Below are 26,260 nucleotides of genomic sequence, written 5' to 3'. Positions count from 1 at the left end.
AGCCACAGTTTAACCAGAGGATGGAAAAGGATGCAGTTGGTTGGGGCTGGATTTGAATCTGGCTCCCTCTTTTGCTCGAGAGGAGATCTTGGGTGGGCATGGAAGCTACGGAGATGGGAGTCTTGCTGTGGGAAGGATGGAGAGAGGCAAGAGGCCCGCAAATACCCCCCAACGGGAGTCAGTGCTGAGTGTCCCATAGGGAGGGGTCGCCTGCCACAAAGATGTGTCCCCTCAACAGTGTGCCCAGGTCCTGTGCTGGGGATTTTACTTGTAGTTTTTTATTCCCAGAGTACACTTCCATTGCCATTTTACAGACGAGAAAACAGACTCAGAGTGCAAGGGACTGACCCAGGGCAGGAAGTCGGGGACAATTCCAACAGTCTTCCAGCTGCAGCAGCTGAGAGGTGGGCTGAGGTGGCAGTCCCTGTCCTCAGGTGGCTCCTCTCAGCCATCAGACAGTGCTGCAGGAGGCCACGGCTGGCCTCATTAGGAGTTCTGAAATGCCAAGCAGGTACAGCCCGCTGGGCCAGCTCATCTGTTATGCATCTGGTGGGCAGGCCCCTGGTGGGCAGCTGGCAGAGCCCAGGCTGGGAGCCAGCAGCTGCCTCCTGAGCCCACACCTGCTCCCAGCTTTGGGCAGGGACCTTCTGGGGCAAACACGGCCAAAGGCAGTGCTGTCTCTTCTAGCTCAGCTAGAGCAAGGAATCCCACCGGGCTCAGGGGCAAGAACACATCCCAGAAGCCACTTCTGAGAGGGACCTAAGTTCCTAGACCTGGATGGACAGGGGTGGCTGATGTAGTCTGAGGTGTGCACGCGTGCTCCTGGTGACCTGGAACCACAGGAGTGGAGCTGTGATTATTTACCCTGTATTCACTTGGCCTCAAGCAACCATTGTGTACCTACTGTGTGTGGACAGGTTCCCAAGAACTGAGAATCAACAGCAACTATTGGACACCTACTATGTGCAAGGAGTTTGCAGCAACCACTAAGCACCTACTGTGTGCTGACAGGGTTCCTTATGATCCCTGAGACAGGCTGGCCCTTCTCCTGAGACATCGCTGCTTGACCAAGACTGGCTGTACTTCTCTGGGCCTTGGTATCCTCATTTGAGAAATGAGTAGGGAAGAGGATCGTAAATGGACAGAAACTGGTCTCTGAGCCTTGCACTGAAGGCTCAAGCAGGCTTACGGGTGAAGGAGGAAGCTAGCAGCTTGGGGTTGTGCCACTGCCCTCCACACAGGTAAATGACCTGTGATCTCACGAGCCACGGAGGAAGCTGAGGCAGGGAAGAAAAGTCCTGAAAGGTTTTTTAGAAGATCCAGCATCTGGACTCTTGAGGAAGGGTGGAGCTGGCTATGAGAGGAGCTGGGGCATCCAGAGAGCAGCAGGTGCAAAGGTCCTGGGGTGGGAATGAGCTCACTGTGTCCTGTGAGTAGCGAGGAACCAGGTGGCTGCAGGGCTGAGGGAGCATGAGGTCAGAGGCGGGTCCGAGGTTCGGAGAGGCTTGCATCGAGTGAGTTCTGCAAGTAAGGTGGGAGTTTAGGTTCAGCAGCCATTAGCCTGGGGAAGCAGAGTCTCAGGTGCCTGGCTTCATGGGGTCATAGAGAGTGCCGGCCTCCTGGAGTCTTGGAGATGGAAGAGGCTAAGAAACACCTCTCATGGCCTTCCACTTGGCCAGGAACTACTTCATTTGCCTGTGACCCCTTAGCATGTTAGAAGCTTTTGGGGGCCTTGTGAGAAAAGCCCTTCCCTACTTTCAGTGACTTCATGGGCCTCTTGAGCTCCTTATGCCTCAGTTATCACCCCCTTTTTAATTTCTATTACATTTGTTTATTTATTTATTTATTTATTTATTTATTTATTTATTTATTTGGGTGGCGTGTGAAGTGCCACAGCAGGCTGTGGAAGTCTAGGAACCAGTTCTCTCCTCCCACCCACCGCATGGGTCTTGAGACAGAACTCCGGTTTTCACGCTTGGCTGCAGCACCCTTGACTGCTGAGCCACCTCACTGGCCCTCCTATCCCACCTTCTCGTACATTCCCTGTGGCTCTGCCCTTGAAGTGGCCCCCTTGCATTGTTAGACAGCTTAGATGGGTATCAGAGGGTCTTCTTTTCAGCTGTCTGAGCCTGTGTGTGTTCTGGGGATCCCCACCACCACTGGCAATGCACACACATAGCCCTTCAGTGAGAGAGGGGAGCTCTCTGAGGCTGCTCCTCCTGGACAGTGTTGCCCGTTCGTATCCCAGCTCCCCTTTCATCCTCTGCTCAATTACTGCTGCCTTGGAGCTGCAGCCACCTTCCTTCGCACACTCTATATAAAAGGACAACTCCTGGATGGGATCTCGGAGAGATGCCCTCAGCCAGGATGCTTCTCTATAGCTTCAGGAGACAAGAGTCAGGTTCCTTCCAGGTGGGTTTGGGTCCTGGCTTGTTGCGGTTTTGCAGTACAGCCTAGGGAAGTGATTGGCATGAACCCTGTGCACAGCACCCACCATGAAGCTGGGCTTCTTGTCCAAGGTTCCTGCTTGTTCTTGTTTGGCTCTTCATCTTGCTGATGCTCAGACTTCCCCCTCTGTCAGAAAAGATCAGAACTCGGCAGTTAGGCAGTGCCAGGTTCAGATGCCCACTCTGGCTTCCCCTCACTCACTGTGTGGCCTTCTCCTACCTACTTGGCCTCTCTGGGCCTCCTATTTCCATACCATGTCCGTGTTGCTGCTTAGAAATGTGGATCTTCAGGAATGTTTCCTGCCTCGTGAAAGAAAAGACTTATTAATCCACAGAGACTAAGTGTCATGTGCCTGAGCTGCTGGGGCGAGTGGATGGTTTTGGGGATGCCCTCTTGGTATCTTGGGGCACAGGGTCTTTATGCAAGATTATTGTCCAAAGTAGTCCAATTCACACATTAATGTAGGAAACTCTCTGAGGGCCAAAGCATGTGCAAACCAGGGGACAGATTGGCTTGCAGTGGAGACAGCAAAGAGGCCATGCCTCTTGGAGTTTCTCAGTCCTGAGAAGAAAAGGATGAAGCCATACTAAAAGTTCAGACCATCACGGGATGGGAAAGCAAGGCAGCAGGAGCTCAAAGTAAATGGTCACCTCCCATCCACAATCAGGAAGCAGAGCCATGAATGCCTGCTGTCCGCTTGCTTTCTCTATTATACAATCCGGGATACCAACCAGGGAATTGCCACCTACAGTCAACGGCTCTTCACACCCAATCAAAACAAGCCCCACAGACATGCACAGTGATGCTCAAGTCTCTCAAGTCAACTATTAACACCAACCATCTCACTATAGTGGCCCAACATAGAGATGGGCTGTGTGGCTTTGTGCATGTGTGAAACGGAGGGGTAGGGAGATGGGCATTGGGGCTGGTGGGGAGTGAATACCGTGCCAGAGAATGTTCTAGCAGATCATTGTCAGGGAAGAGCAGATGGCATGTGTTGGACACAGGGCCTGGGCCATGTCTGACCACTGAGGGCACCAGGACTTATCCTGAGCTCCTCTTAGATGTTGCATCGTTCTGGGGCTTTGGAGCCCAGTATCCTGATGGTGATTAGTGTGGGCTGAGCCCCAAACTCTGGACTCTGGGCCTGGGTTGAGGCTGTCTGGATTTGGCAAGCAAGGGACTCTCTCTGGGCCTCAGTTTCCCCACTTGTTAGGTCTTTAACCCATAATGAGTGGGAGAGGGAGAGAGTTTAGCAAAGAAACAGACCAAGACCCAGGGAAGGAGCAGGCTCGCGTCAAGACACCACACACAAGTCCAGACCCCAGGCAGACCCCTGAATGAGAGTAACTAGAGAAGGGGGAGGTTGTTTGGGACCCTGGCATGAGTTGGCTAGAAAGAGTTCCACAAGGCAGTATGCCCCAAGGACCCACTTAGGAACTGGCACCGAACTGCCCCTGACCGTGATGACTGCTGCAGTTACTCCGCTGTCCATGAATACACAGCCGGCTGGTCTGCTTGCTGTCGTGGAGGCCTCTGCCTGCAGATGAGAGACTTTCCCCAGTTCCCCATGTGAAGGAACACACTGCCTACTGCTGTCCTGGCACTGGCCCACACAGGCTGGCACCTCAGCTGGAGACCCTGCAGAGTTCCTCACCTGAGTCCTGCTTTCTTCTTTCATACCGTGGCTGTAGGAGATTCGCTGCTTCAGGGCCAGTGAGGCGGGGAAGACATGCCGGAGGGAAGCCTCCTTGGTGGCCTTGGTGACCCTGGTGACGTGAATATATCGCTTCTCAGAGGCTGTTTTTAAATCTCTATAAAACAAAGGTCATCCTCAATTCATTCTTGGGTTCCAAGGCCCCAGCAGGCCTAGCTTGTTGGACCTGGTTTGGCTATTTGCTGTGTGCATTTGGGCTAGAGGCTTGCCTTGTCTGAATCTGTTTATATCCATAATAAATTCATAAATGGGGATTTAGACATCACAGAGCTGAAACACAATAAAAGCTCAGAGAGTGAAACTGGGGTTCAGCCTGAAGATTCAAAAAGCAAAGCAGCCAGCCACTGGCTCTTACCTCTACCTCGGCTCGAAATGGCCGTCCTGCCTCCAAGAATCTCAGAATGAGATTGAGCCTGAGAGCTGTCTCCTCCTGTTTTATAATACTCTCCAGGGCGGGGAGTAAAGGCATGCACCACTGGGATTAAAGGCATGCAACACCCGGTTTCTATGGCAACTAATGTGACTACTGGGATTAAAAGTGTGTGTTACCTCCACCTGGTCTGTAAGGCTGACCCATGGGGCTGTTTTACTCTCTGATCTTCAGGCAAGCTTTCTTTATTAAAATACAAGTGAAATGCCTCTATACAGAGCTGTCCTTCAAGGCTTCCTTCCTTCTTTCCTTCCTTCCTTCCTTCCTTCCTTCCTTCCTTCCTTCCTTCCTTTTTTTTTTCTCTCTCCCTCTCTTTCTTTCTCTTTCTTCCTTTCCTTCTTTCCTTTCCTTTCCTCTCTCTCTCTCTCTCTCTCTCTCTCTCTCTCTCTCTCTCTCTCTCTCTCTCTCTGTTGTTGCTTTGAGAAAGGGTCTCTCTATTTAGTCATGGCTGTCCTGGAACTCTATCTAGACCAGGCTGGTCTCAAACTCACAGAGATCCTCCTGCCTCTCTCTCCAAGTGCTGAGATTAAATGCATATACCACCATGCTAGGCCCTGTAAGGCTTTTTATAAGCTTTTCATTTAGCAAATACTTTCTGGGTTCATGCTGGTTGTTCATCTGAGTTACAGTTTGCAGGGACCCAGAGAATGAGGTCCCTGACCCCCCACAGCTTTCCTCCAGTTGGGGAAACAGACATAAGATGAGCTAAGCAACCAATGAAGTGATTTCAAAAAGCTAATGTGGCTTACACACAAGGAGCCTGCCTTGAAAGGAGACTGGGGTGGCCCCAAGGACTGATGGGAAAGTCTGTTGTGGGAAGGGTGGTCCAGGCAGTGGAGGCTCTGTTTTAGGAGTGGGAAACAAGAGATTTTATGTTTCTGTCTCTTACCTCAGCCAGCCTGGTGACAGCCCTCTGCCTTCCCTAACCAACTGCCCAGGAGGCTGGAGGTTCCTTGAGACCTCTGACAGAGATGCCCCTGTGCCCAATCAGCGCCAAGGTCACCCTCACAGGCTGATCTAGTAGACTGCTGTGTGTGGAACATGGGATCACACAAACATACCCCTTCCCCGAGCAGCAAGCTGGGTGTCCAGTGCACAGTGCACGGAGTAAATTCTAGTAACAAGGTTCTGCGGGCCTGGCCCAGGCTTTTGAGGTGTGCTGGTCAGTGGGGCACTTCTCCTGGTTTCGTAGGGACTAAGGGAGAGGCTGAAGAAGGACAGAGTATATGAGATGCTATTGCAAAGGTGGGGACAGGTCATGTGCAAAGGCCTGGAGCTGTAAAAGTGTCCTAGGGCCTTGGGAGCTGCAGGGGTTGGGGAGGGAGGACTAAGGGAGATGGGGGCCACGTGAGGCAGCCTATCTTCATTCTCACGCAGAGTGAAGCCATTAGGCAGGTGGGTGGCACAATCCCATGCAAGTACACTGGCACGCAAGCCCACGCACACCCTAGACACAAGCGCTTTCTCTGCCACCTCTACTTCCTGTCATGCACACCCAGCCACTTCCCACCCGATGCTGCACGTTCCCCTCTCCCCCCACCACTCTGCTCCAGGGAACCCAGCACTCCGAAGGGACACGCCTAAGGCAACCAGCCTGACTCCTGGGGCTTAGCCCTGTGCCTGAGGTGGCTGACTACCAAAGAACATTCCCATGAGCCTGCAGGGTGGAGCCATTGCTGCCACCACCACACAGTGGAGAAAACTGAGGCTCAGAAACACAGCCACACACACAGATCTTGACACTGTCAGGAATTGAACTTGGGACCCCTAGATCTCTAGTTCCGTTCTCGGCCCCCTACCCTCTGACTCTGCAGGTGGAGCTGCTCTAACCTTCTCCCTGGTGCGGGGACAGGTGACTTTCAAGGTCAGAGTCTTCCATAAAAAGTTGATTGACACAAAGTTATTCAGAGCTCAGGGAGGGGGCTGGGCCAGCCAGTACCCACCTGCCAGGTGACCAGAAGGTCTCTGGAGTGGGTCTGGGGTGCAGTGGGGCAAACCTGCAGTTGGTGGCCACTTGGGTACAGAACCTGTGTTTGCATTTACAAACGAGGTATGCAGTGTTGGCTTTCTGGACGCTGGTGTGACACCAGTGTCCTTCCTCAGCCCTCAGGGAAAGAGTGTGGTGTGCCAGGGAGGTGAGGGCCTGGCTCTTCTCTCCTGGCTCTGGGCTCTGATCTCCCCGGGTCAGCTTCTTTCTCTCCAGGTGACTAGAGAAGACAGAGGAACCAGGTCCCAACAGTCTGAGTAAGCACTTAGCTTCCCTTTGTCTTTATTATTTTTTCTTTCATATCGATTATTTGCCAAATACTTCCTTCATACCCTTTTTATCTGCAGCATAATAATTTGTAATTTTGCCAGGCAGTGGTGGCACATGCCTTTAATCCCAGTACATGGGGAGGCAGAGGCAGGAAAATCTCTGAGTTTGAGGCCAGCCTGGCCTACAGCGTTCAAGAGAAACCCTGTCTCAAAACAAAACAAACAAACAAACAGAAAACAAAACCCCCAAAAGCCTGAAATTTCTTGTGGATCTGTTAACTTTCCCATATCCATATCTGCAGTTACAAACCCACGTCTGTCTTCTGTAGCTGTGAGGACCTCTTCTTGGTCCGAACTGTCGAAGTCTAGGTGTTGCCAATCTACTAAGCCTTTTCCTGCGTCTCAAAGACAAGTACTCTATCCCTGAGCTAGCCTCAGCCTTTTTTACATTTATTTGGGGACATTGTCCACTAAGTTACTCAGGCTAGCCTGGAACTTTCCGTCCTGTCTCAGCCTTAGAATGATGGGCATAGGCCTTGACCATCAGACCTGGCAATGTTTTAGTTCTTGCGATGCTTTGGGTGAACTTGGAGCCGTGTGAGTGTTCTGCTTGTGATTCCATCCTCAGCTCACCAGCTTCCTCTAATGGGTGCTGAGGTACCTCCCAGACTTTAGCTTTTGTGAACCCTGCTACCATCAAGTTGCCAGACCTCTGTGCATCCTTGCATGTGTTTATAGAGGAAAAAGCAGAAATTGAGTCTCCAGGCCAAAGCGTGTGTCTTTTGCTCTCAACCAGGAGACGGACGATAGTACTTGAAATACCGTGATTGCATCCTCTTTGCCCTGGTGCATCTAGGGAAATCCTGGAAGTCAAGGAGATTTAGCCACAGCCCCGCCCCTAGGGGTCCTAAGCAGCCTGGGGGTGGGGTCCTTAGAAGCTCTGCTCAGGCTTTTCTCTGTACTTCCAGCTGCAGCCATTGCCGCTCTGCCTGGTCTTCCAGGGACCAATCCCCCACACAGCTGGCTGTTTCACTGTTTATATCTACCTCCCGGAACAGAGCCGGGTCTGTTGTCAGCAAAGAAAAAAGAAAGGCAGAGAAAAGGGGGAGGCTCAAGATTAGCGTTTACCACGCATGTTCTGTGTATAGACTTACAAATCCTCACAGGCTAGTGCTGTTGATATGCTTCCTTCTAAATCTCTCTCTCTCTCTCTCTCTGTGTGTGTGTGTGTGTGTGTGTGTGTGTGTGTGAATGCATGCATGCATTGGGGATGGAACCCAGGGCTTCATACACGATAGGCAAGCACTGTGCCACTAAGCTAATTCTCCAGCTATTCTTCCTGATTTTGTTGAGTTGGTTTTTTGGGTTTGTTTTGTTTAAGATTTATTTATTTTATACAAGGCAGTGGTAGCACGCACCTTTAATTCCAGCTCTCAGGAGGCAGAGGCAGAAGCAGGCAGATTTCTGTGAGTTCCAGGACAGCCAGGACTACACAAAGAAACCCTGTCTCAAAAAAACTCCCCAAAATTAATATACTTATTTCTTTTTTATGTATATGAGTGTCTGTCTGCCTATATGTATGTGAACCATATATATGCAGTGTCCCTGGAAATAAAATTATAGATGGCTGTGAGCCACCGTGTGGGTGCTGGGAGTTGAACCTGGGTCCTCTGCAAGAGCAGTCAGTGCTCTAACCACTGGATCATCTCTCCAGCCCCTCTTCATTCTGATTTTAGAGATGAGAAAAGTGAGGGTCTGAGAGGTTAAGTAACTTTTCCAAGGATACAGCGCTGTGAAGCATCAAACTTTGGACTAACATGTGGGCAGCTCGGTCTTAGAGCCTACACTATGACCCATACGCCTCTGCAGACAGAAGGTCATGAATCCTAAAGCACCAAGTGTACACTCAATTTTAGGCCAGTCAGAATATACATATGGTATCTATTTTATTACATGTAACAACCCCGACAAGTACGTGATTATTATACCATTTTGCAGACAAAATACTGAGGCCTGGAGCAGAAAAAGCGCCCCTGAGGGGCCTAAGGTTTTCTCAGTGAGAGGTTTCCTTCTGGGTTTGGTTTCAAGCAACCCTTGGCAGATCTTCCCACCCTAGTTCCCGTCCTCCCTTCGGTGGGATCTCCCAGCTGCACTTCAGGATGGTCTAGCCTGAGACCCAGAGAGGTGGCAGTTACACCGTTCTGTACCCAGAGGTGCAGAGACAGAACCAGGGCTTCCCCTTGCACCTTCAGTCAGCAGATGATTGACAAGGTCATCATCTGTCCATCATTCTGCCCCAGCTTGGAACCCTCAGCTGGGAAATGTAAACCTCAGTGCGATCGGTGCAGGGGGATTAAATAAGGCCTTAGTTGTGAAGGTCTGAGCATCTTGCTGGTAAAATCAGAGGAGTCCTGGGCACAGCTGGAGAATCTGGGTATCACTGCAGATTTTCAAGCGGGGGGGGGCATGGTCACCCACCCTCACCCCCTGCCAACATTCAGCAGGGACTGCCAACAACCATTGTCTGGCTCAGAACAGGCAGCAAACCATGTGTTGTGGGAAAATGACCAAGCTTAGGAATGAAGGGCACGGCGGGGGGGGGGGGGGTGCGCGTGGGCACTGATGGAGTGAGTGAGCACAGGAATGCTAGGAGCTTGGAGAAGGGGGACCCCCTGGGCTGCAGAGGCTGACTGGGACAATAGGTCAAGGGTGGGGTGGGGTGACACAGAGACTGTAGGCAGCTGTGGAACTCTGTGGCCTGTGGGTGCTCGAAAGGGCACCCTGGCCGTTCTTCCCCTGTGCCTAGGGTGGGGGTAGCAGGCCCGTCTGAGAGAGTTGGCACACGGTGCTCTGTCCTGTGGCAGTGCAGGCAAGGATTAGAAATAGAAGGTGCAAGCTTCGGGTGTCACCGTGGGCAAGTCCCTGTCTGGTTGCTGGGGCTGCGGTTTCTCTTCCAGGTACAGCGTGGATTGTGTTACCTGCCAGTGGGTTTCTCAGTATATGGTATAGAGGTCCTGGGGGAAGGCTGCGGTGTGTTAATTGGAAGGTGCCTGGCTGCATTAGCTGATGTCCCCTGCAGGAAAAAATTCCATGTATGCCACGTTCTCTCCCATGCCTGCTTCTTCCTGTACTGTGAGAGCCAGCGTCCATGCCTTGGGAGCAGGAGAGCTGGGAAAGCCAGGCCACCTGAGCTGGGCAAGCCAGCACCCCAGGTGGGGGCTAACCCATGACCTCCTCTCTGGCCTGCCAACCTGCTGTTTGCTTAGGAGGCCACTGCCTGGCCCAGCTCCGGGATCCGGGTATCTGGGCTCCCAGCCAGCACATAGTGAGGGCCTCGTGTGCCACCTTCCTGCCCACTGGTGACCCTGGCCTAGAGTAGAAGGCCTGCCTCTTATCTGAATGCTCCATGGGGGTCCGGGCAACTCTATCCCCAAGCTCATCTTAAGACATGTTTGGGGGACCCCAAGCTCATCTCAAAAATGGGTGGCGGCAGCAGCGATCTCCTTAGGGGTGTTGTTTTAAGGACATCACTGACAATAGTGGTTCTTGGCCTCTCCCCCAGTCTTATGCACCCTTCCAGTCGTCATAGGTCAGAGGTACCCCAGGAGGCCATCCCGGAGTAGAAGAGCTCGGGCCTATGTCTGGCTGCCTAGGTTCCTACCTTCGCCTGGACAGAAGCCCCTTACCTCCCCCCTACTTTGAAACCTGTTCACCTGGCTGTGCCTAGTCACATTTCCTGGTACCTGGGCACAGGCAGGGATGGGCAGGCAGGGCATGGGGCATGGAGGAGGGCTGTGCCAGATGGCTGAGCTTCGAAAACAATGGGCCTCTGTGCCCCTTCGGTGGGGGCAGCTCTCAGGCAGTTATTTGGTTCCCATTTTATAACAGAGTCCTCTTAGACCCAAAGCCCCAGGCCTGTGTTGGGAGACTGGGGCTCTGGAGGGCATGCCCCCCCCAACCCCATTCTCACTGGGAGATCTGTGCCCTTTTCTCACCAGGTGGGTAGAAGCGCTTGGCGGGCAACCTCTGCCCCCATTCTCGGCTGGCAGGCACAGGCTGGCAAGCACCCCTAGGCCTCTGGCTAACTCTGCCTGCCCAATCCTTCATTAGCTGGCCGGTTCTCCTGACTCTGTACCTGGCTGGCTACGTGTGTGCCAGGCGGGTGTCCTCAGGACAGGACAAGGAGAGGGACATGAGAAGCGGAGACTGGGAAGGGAAGTCATCAGGGCCCAGATGAACCAGGGCCTCCATGTTTGGAACCCCTGGGTCAGCTGGGCTACCCTTCTGGTGCCTGAAATCAGTGTTCTTCAGGCTTCTAGGCAGCCCTGCGCAGATAGACCCTGAGCTCCTGCCCTGTAGGTTCAAGAAAAGATGGGGCTTCCCAGCCGCCTTCCAGTTGGGTCACTGGGAGAATGTACCCCGGGGAAGTGTGCCATCACTTGTCCTCTGCCTGCCTTGATAACTCCAACACCCCTCCTGTTCAAAGATGGCCTGGACCCTGCTATTCTGCAGGGCAAGATCCCCCGAGGTCCTCCTACCCTCGCGAGGCACTCAGAGACCTGAGGGCTATGTTGTGGGGGAGCTTGGATTTTCATCTCTAATCTGCTGTCGAATGCTGGGCTATCCCCACGCAGTGCTGTGACCTCCTCAAGCATCAGTTTGCCTTCCTGGGCATGAGGAGCCTAGGCCAGAGCCTTATCTGCCAGCTCAGTTGCTCAGTTCCGGCAAGAGTCCCAGGAGATCCGATAAAGCAGAGGATAAAGCAAAGAAGCCTTTGAAAAGCGCAGAGCCTGCACCCGCCCCCCAGGTGTGATTATTATTGTTACCTTGATGCCACAATAAGCGAGAGTTGCCAAGAAACCAGGAGCTGTCTGCAGCAGCTTCCAGCTGGCCCACTCAGGAACTGGGCCCTGTCCCCTAGACCCATGCCTTACTCTTTCTCAGGGAAAGGGGGATACCACCAAGAGGAAAGGAAACAGGGCCAACTGGCTGGTGACCAGGGGGTTGCAGGAGCTGAATGTCACTCTAAAGTGTGCCTGGGCCCGGTTCCCAGGTTGGCTCTCCCTGTGACACTGGACAAGTCATCTCTTATGTGACTGCAACCTGTTCGTGTGTCCAAGGATGTTCCCGGTGCAGACAGGGCAAGCTTGGAGCCAGGAAGACCACAGTGATGTCTGCAGAAGCCCAGGGCTGGGGTAGAAAGTCGCTGTAGGTAGGCCAGTTGACAAAACGAGGGGCTTGTGTGGTGGACGCCTGGGACATACATAGTGGAGTCAGACCCCAGCCTTGCCCTTTCCCTGCTATGTGAGCTTGGGCTGGTTAGAGAACGTCTCTGTGCTTCTGGTTTTTCTTCGGGATGAAAGTTTGATGAAGTCACACCTCAAAAAGCCATTGTGCATTGGGGGAGATATCAAGACAGCTCAGCAGGTAAAGGCGCTTGCCACCAAGCCTGGCTGCTGTGTTTGATTCCTAAGACTCACGTGGAGAAGGAGAGAATCAACTCCTGTGAGTTGGCCTCTGCAGACACATGGGCACACACATACACGTGCATGTACATGCATGCGCGCGCACACACATACACACACACACACACTTCCTTTTTAAGCAACTGTGCTGATGGAAGGGGATTCTGCCTGTGTGAACTGTAGCAGCCAAATGGGGCGTCTGGCAGTGCGGGGCCCCTTGCCCCTGCTGCTGGAGTAGGAACAACAGGAGATATTTCTCACTGGGCCTGAGGGTCAGGAAGGGTTTTGGTTTTGGAAACGTGGGAAGGGGACAAGATTTAGGGGACCTCCCCCCTGTAGACAGAATGACAGAGACGAGGGTGGGGTAGATGAGACGGGAGGGACCTAGAAGGCCAAGCTCATGAAGATGGCGGGAGGTATGCAGAGAGGAGCGGGAATGTCTGAGCAGAAGGCAGAGTTGAGGGGAGGAGGAGGGGGAGGAAGGGGGGAGAAAGGAGAGGGAGGAGGAGGGAAGGAAGAAGAGGCTAGTCTATTACTGTGAAGTGTTAAATGAGCAGCTGCTTTTTGCTGAGAGGCTCTGTCATGTGGGACTAAAGGGACAATGACTTCTTCACCCAGATCCCTGGGAGTTTTATGGTCCTGGACTCATGAACGTGACCTTCGGCAAGTACTCAATCTTGAAAGGTTTTAGTTTCTTCTCTCAAAAAATAAGAATCCCAGCTGGTAAGGTGGCTCAGCGGGTAAAGTCACTTGCCACCAAACCTGAGGGCCTGAGGGTTCCTGGGACCATGGTGGAGGGAGAGAACCAGTACCTATGAACATCTTGTCTTCATCCATGAATCATGGTCGGCCCTGCTGCTCGGAATTGGCATCTCGTCAGCTGTCAACAGGGTGTGATGAACAGTGCTTGGCCCTCAGGCTGGGGTGGCCGGGTCAGGATTGGGCCCTCAGGGTTGGCCACACATTACAGAGTCCAGATCTTGACTTTGGAGACCTCAAACTGGAGTTCAGAAGCCTGCTCGGCAGGTGGGTGCCCTTTCTGAACCCGTTTCCGCATGCAGGAAGTAGGCAGTTTACCTTGTTAGGCTATAAGGCTTTTGTGAAGATTGTCCTTCCACACATTAGGACTGAGGACTAGGGCAGAGGGCCCTAGTCCTCCCCCTCCCTTCTCCAGTCCGTTAGGATCCAGCTGAGGAGTTGCCTAGCTGGGGGAGAGCCAGGACTCTGGTCAGTAGAGAGGACAGAGCCCAGAGCAGGGAGGTGAGAGGTGGAGGCAGGGATTGTGGGGAGGAAGAGGGTCCTAGAAAGGAACTAGAGTACTGTCCCCCAGCTGTGAGAGGGAGGCCTCCCTGGACCGTTCTGGCTTTAGCAGTTCTGAGAGAGATGCTCATGGGACCTGGGCAACAGGCTAAGACGAGTTGCTCTAGTAGGAATTGCCACCAAGCTGACCTGGTGCTGTCGAAGTCTGATTCTGGGGCCATGAAACGGTTAGAAAGTCCCACTTATTGAACCTGGCTATGGAAACCACCATTGCATGCAGCCAGGGGCTCCCAGGACCGTGGTTCTTGCTGAGAGCACCCAGCTTTTCTCTGGCCTCAACAGTGTTTCGTGGCAACTAAGCGCACTTCTTTTTTGGGTGGGAGGGGGTTCAAGACAGGGTTTCTCTGTTCTGTCCTGGAACCTGCTCTGTCAACCAGGCTGGCCTGGAACCCAGAGATTCATCTGCTTCTGTAGGCAGAGACTACTCCTTCATTTCTCAGCTACCCAGACCCAAATAATCTATTACTTTATATTTTACCATGAGGCTTGTGGTTTGTTACCTCTTGCTTCTTGGGCAGTTCTATGGTGTCTGCCTCCTTCGGCAACTACATGACATCTCCTTGACCCCGCCTTTTTTATTCATTAACCAATAAAAGCAACACATATACAGAAGGACCTCCCACACTATGCTTCTGCCTCCTGAGTGCTGGGACTAAAGGTGTGTGCCATCACCTCCTGGTCACATTCCTCTACACTGCTGTGTCACTATGTTTTGTTGGGACCTCCAGCTAGCTCCCAAATAACTGACATGAGACTTAATTATAAATGCTTGACCAATAGCTTATGCTTATTACTAACTAGCTCTTATAACTTAAATTAAACCATATTTCTTATCTACACTTTGCTACGTGGCGGGACCTTCTTTTAGCACAGCAAGCTCATCTCCTGTTTCTCTGGTTGGCGACTCCTCTGACTCCACCCTCTTTCTTCCCAGCCTTCTTTTTGCCCTGAAAATCCTGCCTAGCCATTAGTCAATCAGCTTTTTATTAATGATGAGAGCAATACATACTTACAGTGTACAAAGACTGTTCCACAACGCTGTTGGGCATCAGCTATGCTTGGTCAAGGCTGTAAGCTTTGAAGTCCAGCTAGCCTTTGTCTATAAAATATGGGGCTCAGCAGGTGGCCTGAGAGCTGGCTCAGAAGGTAAAGTTCTTACACTGCAGGCTTGAGGACCTGAATTCAGATTCCCAGCACTCAGGTTAAAAAGTCAGCACAATGGAGAGATGGCTCAGTGGTTAAGAGCATTGACTGTTCTTCCAGAGGACCTGAGTTCAATTCCCAGCAACCACATGGTGGCTCACAACCATCTATAATGAGATCTGGCACCCTCTTCTGGTGTGCAGGCATACGTGGAGGCAGAATGTTGTATACAAAATAAATAAACATTTAAAAAAAAAAAGTCAGCACAATGGCACACATTTATAACCCCAGCTCTCGGGAGACAGAGGCAGGAGGATGCAAGCTCCCGGTTCAGGGAGAGCCTGTTTCAGAAAAAAACAAGAGGGAGCCAGGCATGGTGGCACATGCCTTTAATCCCAGCACTCAAGAGGCAGAGGCAGGAGGATCTCTGTGAGTTCTAGGTCAGCTTGGTTTTACAGAGTGAGTTCCAGGACAGCTAGGGCTGTTATACAGAGAAACCCTGTCTCAAAAAACCAAAACAAAACCCCCAACAAACAACAAATTAAAAAACCAAACTAACAAAACAAAGATGGAGATCAATTGAGAAAACACATGACAGTGACTTTTGGCTTCCACATACATGCACACCTACACACACACACACACGCACACACACACACACACACACACAGAGTGTGAATAAGTAACCAACTCCAGGACACTAAGGGCAGAATGGGTCTCCACAGGATCTACCTGAAACCTGAACACCACTATGGCCTCTGTCTAACCTTCTACCCCCTCTCGTCTCCCCCTTCCCACCTTGCGTCAGCAGAAGTTTTGTTGAGCACATTCCCTCACACACCAGCCCTCCATGGCTTCCTACTGCCCACTTTCAGCCTGGCAATCAGTCCACAAATACTGTATGGGGCCCTACTTGGGAGAGAGTTCGTTGCATAAATACCTATGATGGCTAGTCATGGTGTTGAATTGTTTTGGAAACTGAGGCCCAGAGAGGCTGCTGGGTCCTGGACTCTAGCTATGCTAGCCAGTCAGTGCCTTATGCTATAGCCCACACTGATGCTATGCACTCAAAAGATTGCTGCCACCAGGTCTGTCCTTTTGAGTCAAGCAGTGTCGAGACACAGACCTTGTCAGAAGTCAGTAATCCTTAGGGGTAGGGGGTTCCCTGTGCTAAGCAGGGCTGAGGCCGGTTCCTCTGATCCAGGGAGAGGCAAAGAGGCTTAGAACTTGCCAGGGTCATTCCTAGACCAGGAATGCCGCGGGTCCTCCCTCTTCTGGGTGTGTCTGCCTGGCTCTGCCTGACTCAAGTCTGCCACAGGCTGCTGGAGCGCCTCTGGAAGGTGACTCACCCTCTCGGGACTAGCCTGCCTTGGTGGAACTGGGGCTGCGGCACAGCCATGTCAGATTGGCCTTGGGCAGCGACAGAAGCTAGGCCTGCTTCACCGGGCCACAGGTTCCCTGGATCTGGAAACCACTGGGCACATCTTCCCCTTGACCTGGGAGGTGAACCTAGCAGGATTGTGTGACAGACAAGTGCTGACATCACTCTCTTTCGACCTGTCCCCTGTCGTTGAAGGGATGTGGGTGTAGCTTCATCAGGTTAAGGTCAGATGGGTCATGAACAGTGTCCTGTTGTGAGTGGATTATGTGACCTCTGCGGACATCATAGTCCATGTCCTAAAGTGGAAGTGAGGAGTCGTGCCTACAAGGCCTGGGGAGTGGCTCACGTAGGCCTGGCCACAGTGGGCCCACTGTGTGGCACTTACTGGCATTAGTAACAGTAGTCCTAAGGCTCCCATTCACTAGAGACTCTGGGAGGGACCCAGAGAGCTGGGGAACCTAATAGTTCCCACGTCTACAGCCACACCTGCTGTCCCCGACTCAGCCTTCATCTTCAGAATGAGCTGAAGAACTGACCAAGAACTTGGGAGTCCCTGACTCTGACCTCTGGGAAGGGGAGCCCGCTTATCAACCCTGCTCAGGGACCTCCCTGCCTTCCTTCTGGAGATCTTAGAGGCCTACTTGCCTCGCTCCCCCAGAAGTCCCGAATCTCCCACCTGAGGCTCTTTCTGACCTCAGATGCCTTTTTCTCTTCCAGGAAGAGTGATGGCCAGAAGCAGCGCTTCCCTCAGGCACTAGACCTGTTCCTGGTGGACTCAGCTCCTTCCCTCCCTGCCTCATCTTATCCTAAGGTAAATGACCCCAGCCTATGGCCCTGCTCTGTGCCCCACCATGTCAGAGCTGGGAGATGTCTAAATATGCCTGTTGGGAAGATGTCAACTGTTCAGGTTGAGGCCGCTGGAACTAAGTCCCCCAAAGGATACCACTCCTGACCATTGGGTGGCCTGTGTGGTCTCAGAGGTTGAACCAGTGTCTACAGAAGTGCTAGAAGGGGGTGCTTAGGGATAAACTATGACATCGGTGGCTCCTTTGACTTCTCTCCACTATCACCATGGCCACAGCTGTCCCCATTATAGACCAGATGTGATAATAGCCCCTGCTACCCCCACACACCAGGATTGGATAAAAGTGTCTCTCCCACAGCCTGGACCTTCTTTGGCTCCTAGCCCTATGGTGAAGACTTTTTTCATTGCTGTTAATCAACAACCAAGGTTTGCCTGTTACCTGAGTGGTACCAAACCTAGAGATTCCTGGCAGGCCAGGACACAGACATTACCCCGAGAAGCCATGCCCTGGCCAAGAGATGAGTGTCTGAATGGCTTCTGCAGAGTGTCAGGGCCAAGGGGCAGTGGGTATTTCAGGGAATTCCGTCACTGCTGCTTAGTACTTAGTCTCTTGCCTGTAGCGTCGCTCTGTCCCTCAGCTTGTCACTCTGTCTGTGCTGTAGCCACGGCCATCCAAGTCTGAGTTCAGTGATACTGTTATTTGCCCAAAGGGTTGCAGGCTGGATGCTGTGGGGCCGGGACCAGCTGGTGCTTTCTGGCCAGTATGTGATTGATGGACTCTCCAGTGCAGGGGAACAAACCCTTGCTGTGGCAGGATGCTCTCTGCAATGACTAAAGCCCTTGCCACGTGGTCCTTTCACCAACCTCAGGCAGGGAGCCTGCTCCCGAATAGGATCTAAATGCTCGGAGATGTGTAGGGGTCTTCCCCAGAGTTACACAGCCAGGAAGGCTCTGCCAGGGACCTCCTCCAGAGCTCTGGGATAAGAATTGGCACCTTTCCTAGGCCAGGAGGAAAAAGGACCAAGGAATGTTATCTAAGGACTGATATCTCCATGGAAATCCCAAGTAGGGGTGCTCTAAGTCACATAAGAGCCTCCTGAGACCCTTGCCTGCCTTTCCTGGTGGGCAGCCCCAACCAGGGCCACAAGGGTCCTCAGGAAACAGACTTGATGGCAGTCACTTGCTCGAGCAGCTGGGTTTATGCGTGAGGTCTTCCCCTGGGTACTGGACTCTTATTTGTCCCATCTGGCCTTTGGTCTTTTCATAGGAAGGACAGTGGACGTAGATGTAGCACGTCCTTGGAGCCTTGCGTGGCACACAGCCCACAGTGGGCCCTTCTGATTACCATTGATCACCTGGCCTCCACCCAGTTGGCTGCCACTTTCCAATTGGGCTAACACAGCTCAGTGAGCTTCAGACCCATTCCGGCATTCCAGGGCTCCCCCAAATGAGGACCCACCCTGTGAACTGTTGACAGGGTGGGAAATCAACTCTCAGACCCTGAGTGATTCCTCTGGGGCTCCCGGCAGGTTACTGGCTGCTGAAACCAGGCCTGCCATAGTCTCCAGTTTTCCTCAGCACCCTATATCAGTACATATTTTTAATAGTACTGGAACCAGTTTGAGGAGCACATGACCTCCCTATGCATAAGGGCAAGTTCCACCTATAACATAGTGTAGACAGTGTCTCTTCTATCGGCTTTGCCAGCTTGCCACTGGGCGAGGCCTGTAAAAGTATTGGGAGCTAACAGTCCACCTGCATTGTCAGGCCTGGGTAAGAGAATTCTCTTATCTTTGAGAAGAACATTCGAATAGACTCTAGCTGCCCTCTGCAGAACTCGGGGACTGTAAAATCTACATACAAGTGTATACTTGGCCTATCTATACCTAGATACTGGGGGCCACAGACAGACAGACAGATACAAGCATAGATCTATAGTCTATTTACACTTACACATGAACACTTGAAGGAGATGGACAGTAATCATCCTTACCCACCCCTTCCAACCCGCCCGCACACTTCTGTGCTACAGAAATGCAGTATGTCACGTACAGCCACAACTGGCCTCTGATTTGCACACGCACACACACTAGAAGCGTGCACAGCACTCTCTCTACCTGGCCTACATATCGCTGGTGATCTGAGCAGGCTCAGCCTCCCCCAGGGCCAGTGTGGGAAAGGATGTTCCTCTGGCTGCATTGTGATGGGTGCCCGGAAGTGTGCAGGTCTGGAAGTGGTTGCGTAAATCAATATTTGCTGCTGTTAATTATTAAAGCCAAAGCTACTTGGTGTCTGGAATGCACATCCCTGGTGTTCCCGCTGGCTCTCTGGGCCCAAGCCTGACCTGGGGCCAGGTCTGGGAGGGAAAGGAAAGTGCCTGCCTGACTTGCAGGAGCTCCCCAGCCCTGGGTAGTGGGCAGTACTTCTGGGAAGCTGCAGGTCTGGCCCCAGCTGGAGAGAGCCCTGCCCCTGCAACACCCAGAATGTTCCAGGCTCTGTCTAGAGGATGGGTGGAATGGCTGGGGGCCTGTCCCCACTGCAAAGTAGTGGCACCAGCCCAAGACACAAGGACAGCAGTGTCAGATGGGAAGACTCAAGAGGCCTTGTACTTTGGGTGGCTAATTGGGCCAACAGAGGTGCCAGAGACTCCCTTATATACCCTGCAAGTTGTAGCAAGGCCAGGGCTAGACCCTGAAGGACCTAAACTATAGAATACCTGTCCTAGAGTTCGCGGGTCCTTTCTCTCCATTCCAGGCTTCCCCGCCCCCCAGGGTCGGGAGGATCGGATGCTGAGGGAGAAGAGGTGAGGATGAGGCAGCTCTAGGCTAGGGATCCCTGGTTTTCCTAGTGGTGTGGTCCCCGATAAGCTATTGCACCTCTTGGAATATGGTTTTCTTATCTGCCTAATAAGGATAGCCATATGGCAAGAAGGTGAGACGCGCAAAAGAGTCCGGCTAAGGAAGTGTTCAAGTTTATCCCAGTCTCCAGGACTTTTGCATTCCCTGGGCACAGCTGTCCCAAGAACCTTGTCCTTGAAGCCCTGGGCAGGGTCTCCAGTCTGGGAACTCGCAGCTGCTAACAGAAGTGCCCAAGGCTTCCTGCGCGCAGGCGCAGTGTTCCAGGCCGCTAGCTGGACCGCCCCCATGAGGGGGCGTGGTCTAGACGTCCTGCCCCCGCCCGCGCCTCCCGCACCTGGCGCCCCGCCCCCTCGGGCCCGGCCGCGGGGCGAGCCCAGAGAAGGCAGAGCTGCGGCGGGACGGGATCTCCTAGCTCCGGCTACGGGGGCCCCGGGGCCGGGCCGGCTTGCAGCGCCGCCGCCGGGGCTGGGGCTCGGGATGGCGCAGCCGCGGCCCCCAGCGTCCCAGGGCCGTCCGCGGAGGGGCTCGCTGCCAGCTGTGGCCGGCTGGCAGGTGAGGACGCTGGCAGGGGCGGCCTGGCCAATGGGGGACCCTAAGGCCACCACTCAGCCCGACTACCCCAAGTCCGGCAGGCTGTGCCCGGGCCCCCATCACGATGGATGTGTGCGTTTTTGGACTGACACCCGTACCACACGGAGCACCCCAGTCCCATGGGCAGTTTTCCACAGCTGCCTGTGGGACAGACGTGAGGACACTGTGGCCTGTGGCCGTGGGCTGCAGTGGCACTGTGTGTGTGCATGTGTGTGTGTGTGTGTGTGTGTGTGTGTATGACTGCTACTGGGACTATCAGCAGCCTTCCCTACATGGATGGGGTACAGGTATCACCGGGTGAATTTGTGGTGGCTTTTGCTCAGGTGGGATGCCAGGTTTCTGGCCACACCACTCCCAGCCTTCCTTTGCCATGTGTCAGGGCGTCTGCTACTGCCTGCGGGGCTGTAACTGTGGGTGTTACTTGTTGCTGTGTGTGTACGCTCTGGCTGACAGTACCATGTGTCAGTGTTTATGTAGTTGTGATTCGGGTGCAGCAGTGTGTGATGTCTCACTGTGCCTGGCTGTTTGGTCACCTTCAGGGGACCTCCTCACCCCCTGAACTCATGGCTGGGTCTCTTTGGAAGGGGTAGGTCAGAGGCTGGCTGACCCCTGAACAGATGGAGGCAGTGTTGTAACATTGAGTCGAGTTGACAGGTGTGTTTATCTTCCTGGACTGTAGTGTATGTCTGTCTGTGCTGTCTGTCAAACTACCAGTAGGATCTGTTCTTCCAAACTCAAAGGTATTGGGTGTGGCCACAGGTGACCATGGTACAGGGTCTTGTTCTACTGGCAGGCTTCAGACTGTGCACATGGGGGCTTAAAAGTTCTGTGACCTTCATGACTTAACTGAGGGTTGTTGGGCGGTTGTACTCAGGACCCCATGGGACTTAACAACCCTGGCAGTTGCCGGATTCCTCTTCCTCTTCTTAGAACTCTTGTGTGCAATGTAAGAGGCTGTTTGGGTCTGTTGTGCAGCATGCCTTGATCCTGGCAATGATGCCTATAATTCTCTGTCTGTTTCCCTGAGCACCTGGCTATTGCTGTCCAAGCCAGTGTGTCTCCTGTGTTTGCATGTGCAGTTACTGGGGTGCAGGCTACACAGGTGTGGGTTTGCACATGCGTGAATCTCAGGTATGTGGACCTGAGTGTGTGTTGTGTGGAACTCAGGATACCAACATGTGTATGTGTGTGTTAGGCTATGTCTATAAGAATTACTATGCACAGGCCCCATATGGATCAGTGTGTGTGTGTGTGTGTTGACATGCAAAAGGTAGGCCTGCTGCAGTGAAACTGTTCAAATCATGGTGTGCAGGCCTGTGTCTGTCCTGCAGACAGAGTGTGTGCCTCCTGGTACACAAGCTTAGCACATGTGTGTGAGCTCAGATGCCTCCTCCTGGACAGCAGGAACTGCTTGAGTTGAACCTTGGAAGAGCGGGGGGTGGGAAAGGCTGCTCTGAAGACTCTTGGGGCTTCCCAGGTCGGGCCCCCAAGCTGCCAGCCTCCATCCGGTAGGGATGCGCCTTCCAGGAAGACTCAGAAGGGAGTTGGTGTTGGAGAGGCCCATGCTGCCAAGCAGCTGCCAGACGCTGCATTAACCCTGTGTGTTTCCTGCTTCGCCTTGGACAGGCCAGCTTGTGCATGTAGGCTCGTGCACAGGTGAAGGACCAATGGCAGCCCAGCATCTCTCCCCACCCAGTCCACACTGCTTGTAGGGAGGGCTGTCTGGCCTGGGCACTGGTGAACTGGCTCTCTTCCTGAGTGCTGGTGGAACCACAGACCCTCGCTCTGTGCCTCATGGGTCTTGGCTCTAGGGCTGGATCCTGGGGGCTCTCAGGGGTCCATATGCCAATCCTGGAACTGATGCCTTTGTATTGGCAGAAGGGAAGATGTCTCTTCTCAAATAACTTCCTCACCCTTCAAGAAAGCAAACTGAGTGGGACATTTGCCAGAGACCCAGGACCTAGGTTCTGGGCTCACCCCACTAGGTGCCCAAACTGGCCAAACTCTGGGGGTTAGCCTTCCAAAACCCTTCCCACAAAGTCCTGGTCGCTCCCCTCTTGGTACCTGAGAGGACCCGGCCAGCTAGGTGGCTAGAGCCTGTTTTAGGCTTGATAGTAGCAGCTGGGCTTCCCTGGGGACTGACCTCGCTCCTCTTTCTATTGCAGAACACAGATCTGTTTGAGATGATTGAAAAGATGCAGGTAAGGATGGGTCAGGGAGCCCCAGAGTGGGCTGGCCTAAAGGTGGTGGTCCCCTACCTGCCTCCTCTCTGTGAACTCATCCAGGGTCCCAGCTCCCAAGTCATCCCCACAGGTACATACAAACATAGCTCATCAGAGTCCTGGCAGGCTCGTGTAGCAACCCCGTGCAGGATGCAGGATAGATGCAGAGATGCAAGTGGGGGAGCATTAGTGAGCCAGGCAGCCTGGGGTGCAGCCCTGCCCCTTGTTTCACCCCTGCTTACCCTCCACTTCCAAACTCTGCTCTGTCTGTGGCATGGGTGAGTGTCTGGATGGGAGCAAAGGGTAATGGGGTAGAGTGGTGGGGGTGGCTTGAAGAAAACTCTGGAGCCTCCTTCATGTCAACTCTCTGGCTCGGCTCCTATCCCTGCAGCTTCTTGGCCTCTTCGTCTTCCCTCTCTTCCATCTCCTTCCCCTCCATGTATCTCTTGATGCACTAGCCCCGCCCTACAAACACACACACCACATGCCTGAGTATGCTTCCCTGCCCCCACTCCCAGCAGCATGTGTTTTCCTGCACAGAGCCCCCAGCTCCTCTCTGCTGCTGTACCTCCCTGATCTCATTACCATGGGGATGCCTGAGGAACGAGCTGGTCAACACCCCATTCCGCAAGTGCCCTTACATACATGAGCATCTGTCTTAGGGCTTCAGCCCTGGAAGGGCTCCCGGTGGCAGGCGCGGCAGAAGGGTAACGACATACCTTCTCTTGCAGGGCAGCAGGATGGATGAACAGCGATGCTCCTTCCCACCACCTCTCAAAGTAAGTGGACCAGGCCGGACTCCAGGCAGTCACTCTCCTGGGCTGGGGAGGGTCCAGGAAGAGGGTCCCAGTTGCCACTGTGTGCCAGTGTTGCTGAGCAGGGCACCTGGCCCTGGGAATTCAGCAGCTGGTAGAGCCTTTGCCCTGACCTTGGAAAGCTCTCAAGCCAGCTCTTGCTGCCCTCCTGCCTCACCGCAGGCATCTGCCCCTCCAGACCACCTCATACCAATGCTGAGTTGCTGCAAAGGTGGCTGCCATCACATAGCTGTGTTTCCTTATTGGCCTGGGAGCCCCTGCTTCATTCAGCACAGGTCCTCTGATTCAAGACTCCCCTAGAGGATGTGCCTGGACCCAGGGGAAGATTTCCAGGCTGCAGGCATGTGCTGGGCTATAAGCCTGCCGCTTTATTCAGGGCTGGGGTCTCAGAGCGGTCCTTAGACTGGTACCACCAGGAGCTTGGTAGGAATGTGGGTTCTAAGGTCCTACTTGGAGTACTGCCTCTGTCTGTCCTGACTTTCCTCAGGCGAGGCAAGGACCCTCCCTTGTCCCTGGCAGAAAGCTTCTAAAGATATCAGACTCAGGGAGCCTTTGAGCAAGCACGTGTGTGCATGCATACGTGTCTCTGTGTGTGCATGTATGTGTGTGTAAAGGGTAAAGCCTCACCTCAGCTGGTCCGTGGTTTGTTTATATTTTGCAGACGGAGGAGGACTACATTCCCTACCCAAGTGTCCATGAGGTACCAGCCTCAGTCCCGCACCCTCCCTTACCATGACCCTGGGAGGCCCTCATGCAGGGCTGTCTTATGGAAACTCACTTTCCAGTCCTGAGAGTTCCGGGGTTGTTTGAATCTGAGGCCTCTCGCCCACGTTTCATCCCATGGCCCTGGGCCACCCTCTCTCTCCCTCTCTCCCCCACCCTTTGCGTAGTGCTAAGAGGTAAGGAACCAAGCAGGTTCCCCAAAGGGGTAGACGAGAGCCTTGGGTCTCATAGCCCTGGACTGTCCCATAGTGCCTGCTAGTCCTGGATCTGGGTTGAGAGGTTGCCCTGGGGCTTTAGTGAGTGCTGTGTGGAATATCTCTCAGCTGAGTCCCCCTCTAGGTTCTGGGGCGAGAAGGGCCCTTCCCCCTCATCCTCCTGCCCCAGTTTGGGGGCTACTGGATTGAAGGCACCAATCATGAAATCACCAGCATCCCTGAGACAGAGCCTCTGCAGTCCCCCACCACCAAGATCAAACTGGAGTGCAACCCGACAGCGCGCATCTACCGGAAGCACTTTCTGGGCAAGGTGAGTGACTGGCTGGGGTGGGAGGCTGGGCCCCACAGGAGGTGGCCTTAGGCTGAAGCTAAGTCAGAATTCTGAGTCTCATGAAGCTAGGTCAGTATCCCAGAATTCTGAGTCTCAGATTCATTCATTCACTCGACAGATATTGCAAAAGGCAGTCTAGCATGGTTGTCAAGAAGAGAGACACCATTATGGTTTGTGCCTTAGCTAGGTTATCTACTGGGTGCCTAGGTTTCCCCATCTGTAGAAATGGCAATTATGACATCCATCTCACATGATTGCTGGGAAGCCTTAACGAGGAGATGCTAGTGAGGGGTTTTGAACGGCATCTCCAACCACGTAAGTGCTTTCCAGCATGAACAGATCACGAGCACCCACTGCACTGAACTCTAGGTATGGAAAACAAAATCGATCCAGACCTGGCCCTCAGCAGCCGGGGGAGGGGCTGGGAAGATAGGAGCGTCATAGTCTGACTTGGACGGCTGTCACCACAGCCTCAGAGCGGGGACTCTGCCCGATAACTGCTCCGTAGACGGACACCCACAGTGCCACTCTGCGGAGCATGTACTGAGCAAGGCAGTCACGCTCCAGAGTTATCAGGTGTGAGCTGAGGATGGCGAGGCCTGAAATCGCAACACTTGGGAATCTGAGGCAGGAGGATCACCGGAAGTTCAAGGCTTACCTAGGCCACAAAGCGAGACCTTGTCCAAAGAAACAAAACGAAAAAAGTTACTGGGTGGGAGTTGAGGACCCGGGCTGGGACCACATTACACCGGGTGCTGTTGGTGTGCTGTGAAATAGACCCATGCTGCGGCCTCTGGGGTGCAAATGGTGGGTCCTCCTTCTGTTGGTTTGGTCGCGTTATCTTGGGCGTTTTATTTAATCTTCTTCAACTGCTTCCTTATCTGTAAAAATGGGGCTAAGACAGGAGCCTGCGAAGCACATAACATGTGGTTGACGGTAGCTGCCACACCTGCTTGCTCCCTCCGCTCTCGCGGAAGAGGATGCCAAACTCAGGTGAGGTGACTTGGTCAAGAGCAGGTATTGAGCCTAGAACTGAACCAGCTCTTACAGACATTCACTAGGTGGGGCCGTGATGGCGCGCGCCTTTAATCCCAGCACTCGGGAGGCAGAGGCAGGCGGATCTCTGTGAGTTCGAGGCCAGCCTGGTCTACAAGAGCTAGTTCCAGGACAGGCTCCTAAGCTACACAGAGAAACCCTATCTCGGGGGGTGGTGGTGGTAAAAAGATGTTCAGGAAGATGGGACTTCCAGCCAAGCCGTGTGTGTGTGTGTGTGTGTGTGTGTGTGTGTGTACATGTACATGTGCACTTAATGGAAGAAGGAGCACACTTGCATAATTGAGAAGCTATGTGGCCTCAGTATGGACCCAGGGCACTAGGCTGCTTCTAGGAAATCACTGGTGCTGTCTGGTTGGGGGGGTGGGTGGGGCGATTCACAGTGTGGTGACTAACCCAGCAGGCTGAAGCTCCAGCCTTTGCCTGGGGACAGAGCCAGAGAATAGCACTTGATTCTACCTCCTGGCCCAGCCTGGGGTGGAGGGAG

The 26,260-nt window shown here is 53.4% G+C and overlaps 1 protein-coding gene across 17 annotated transcripts in view; it reads left to right on the top strand.

Moving 5' to 3' along the window:
- Positions 1-26,260, top strand: part of Rap1gap (RAP1 GTPase activating protein) — a 62,528-nt gene that overhangs the window by 20,188 nt on the left and 16,080 nt on the right. For 7 of the 17 annotated variants that reach the window (XM_057785366.1, XM_057785363.1, XM_057785365.1 and 4 more), the window contains exons 2-6: positions 16,878-16,971; positions 22,580-22,615; positions 23,368-23,415; positions 24,113-24,151; positions 24,514-24,699. In XM_057785366.1, coding sequence (XP_057641349.1) covers positions 22,598-22,615; positions 23,368-23,415; positions 24,113-24,151; positions 24,514-24,699 — 291 coding nt within the window. In that variant the 5' untranslated portion in view covers positions 16,878-16,971; positions 22,580-22,597. Of the gene's footprint in view, positions 1-16,877; positions 16,972-20,210; positions 20,376-22,579; positions 22,616-23,367; positions 23,416-24,112; positions 24,152-24,513; positions 24,700-26,260 lie in introns of those variants that run through there. The other 10 variants (XR_009058017.1, XR_009058016.1, XR_009058014.1 and 7 more) reach the window with 5 other exon arrangements.

This window comes from Chionomys nivalis, chromosome 11 (assembly GCF_950005125.1).
Source record: "Chionomys nivalis chromosome 11, mChiNiv1.1, whole genome shotgun sequence".
Taxonomy (NCBI): domain Eukaryota; kingdom Metazoa; phylum Chordata; class Mammalia; order Rodentia; family Cricetidae; genus Chionomys; species Chionomys nivalis.
This window is presented reverse-complemented; position numbering and strand designations above follow the sequence as displayed.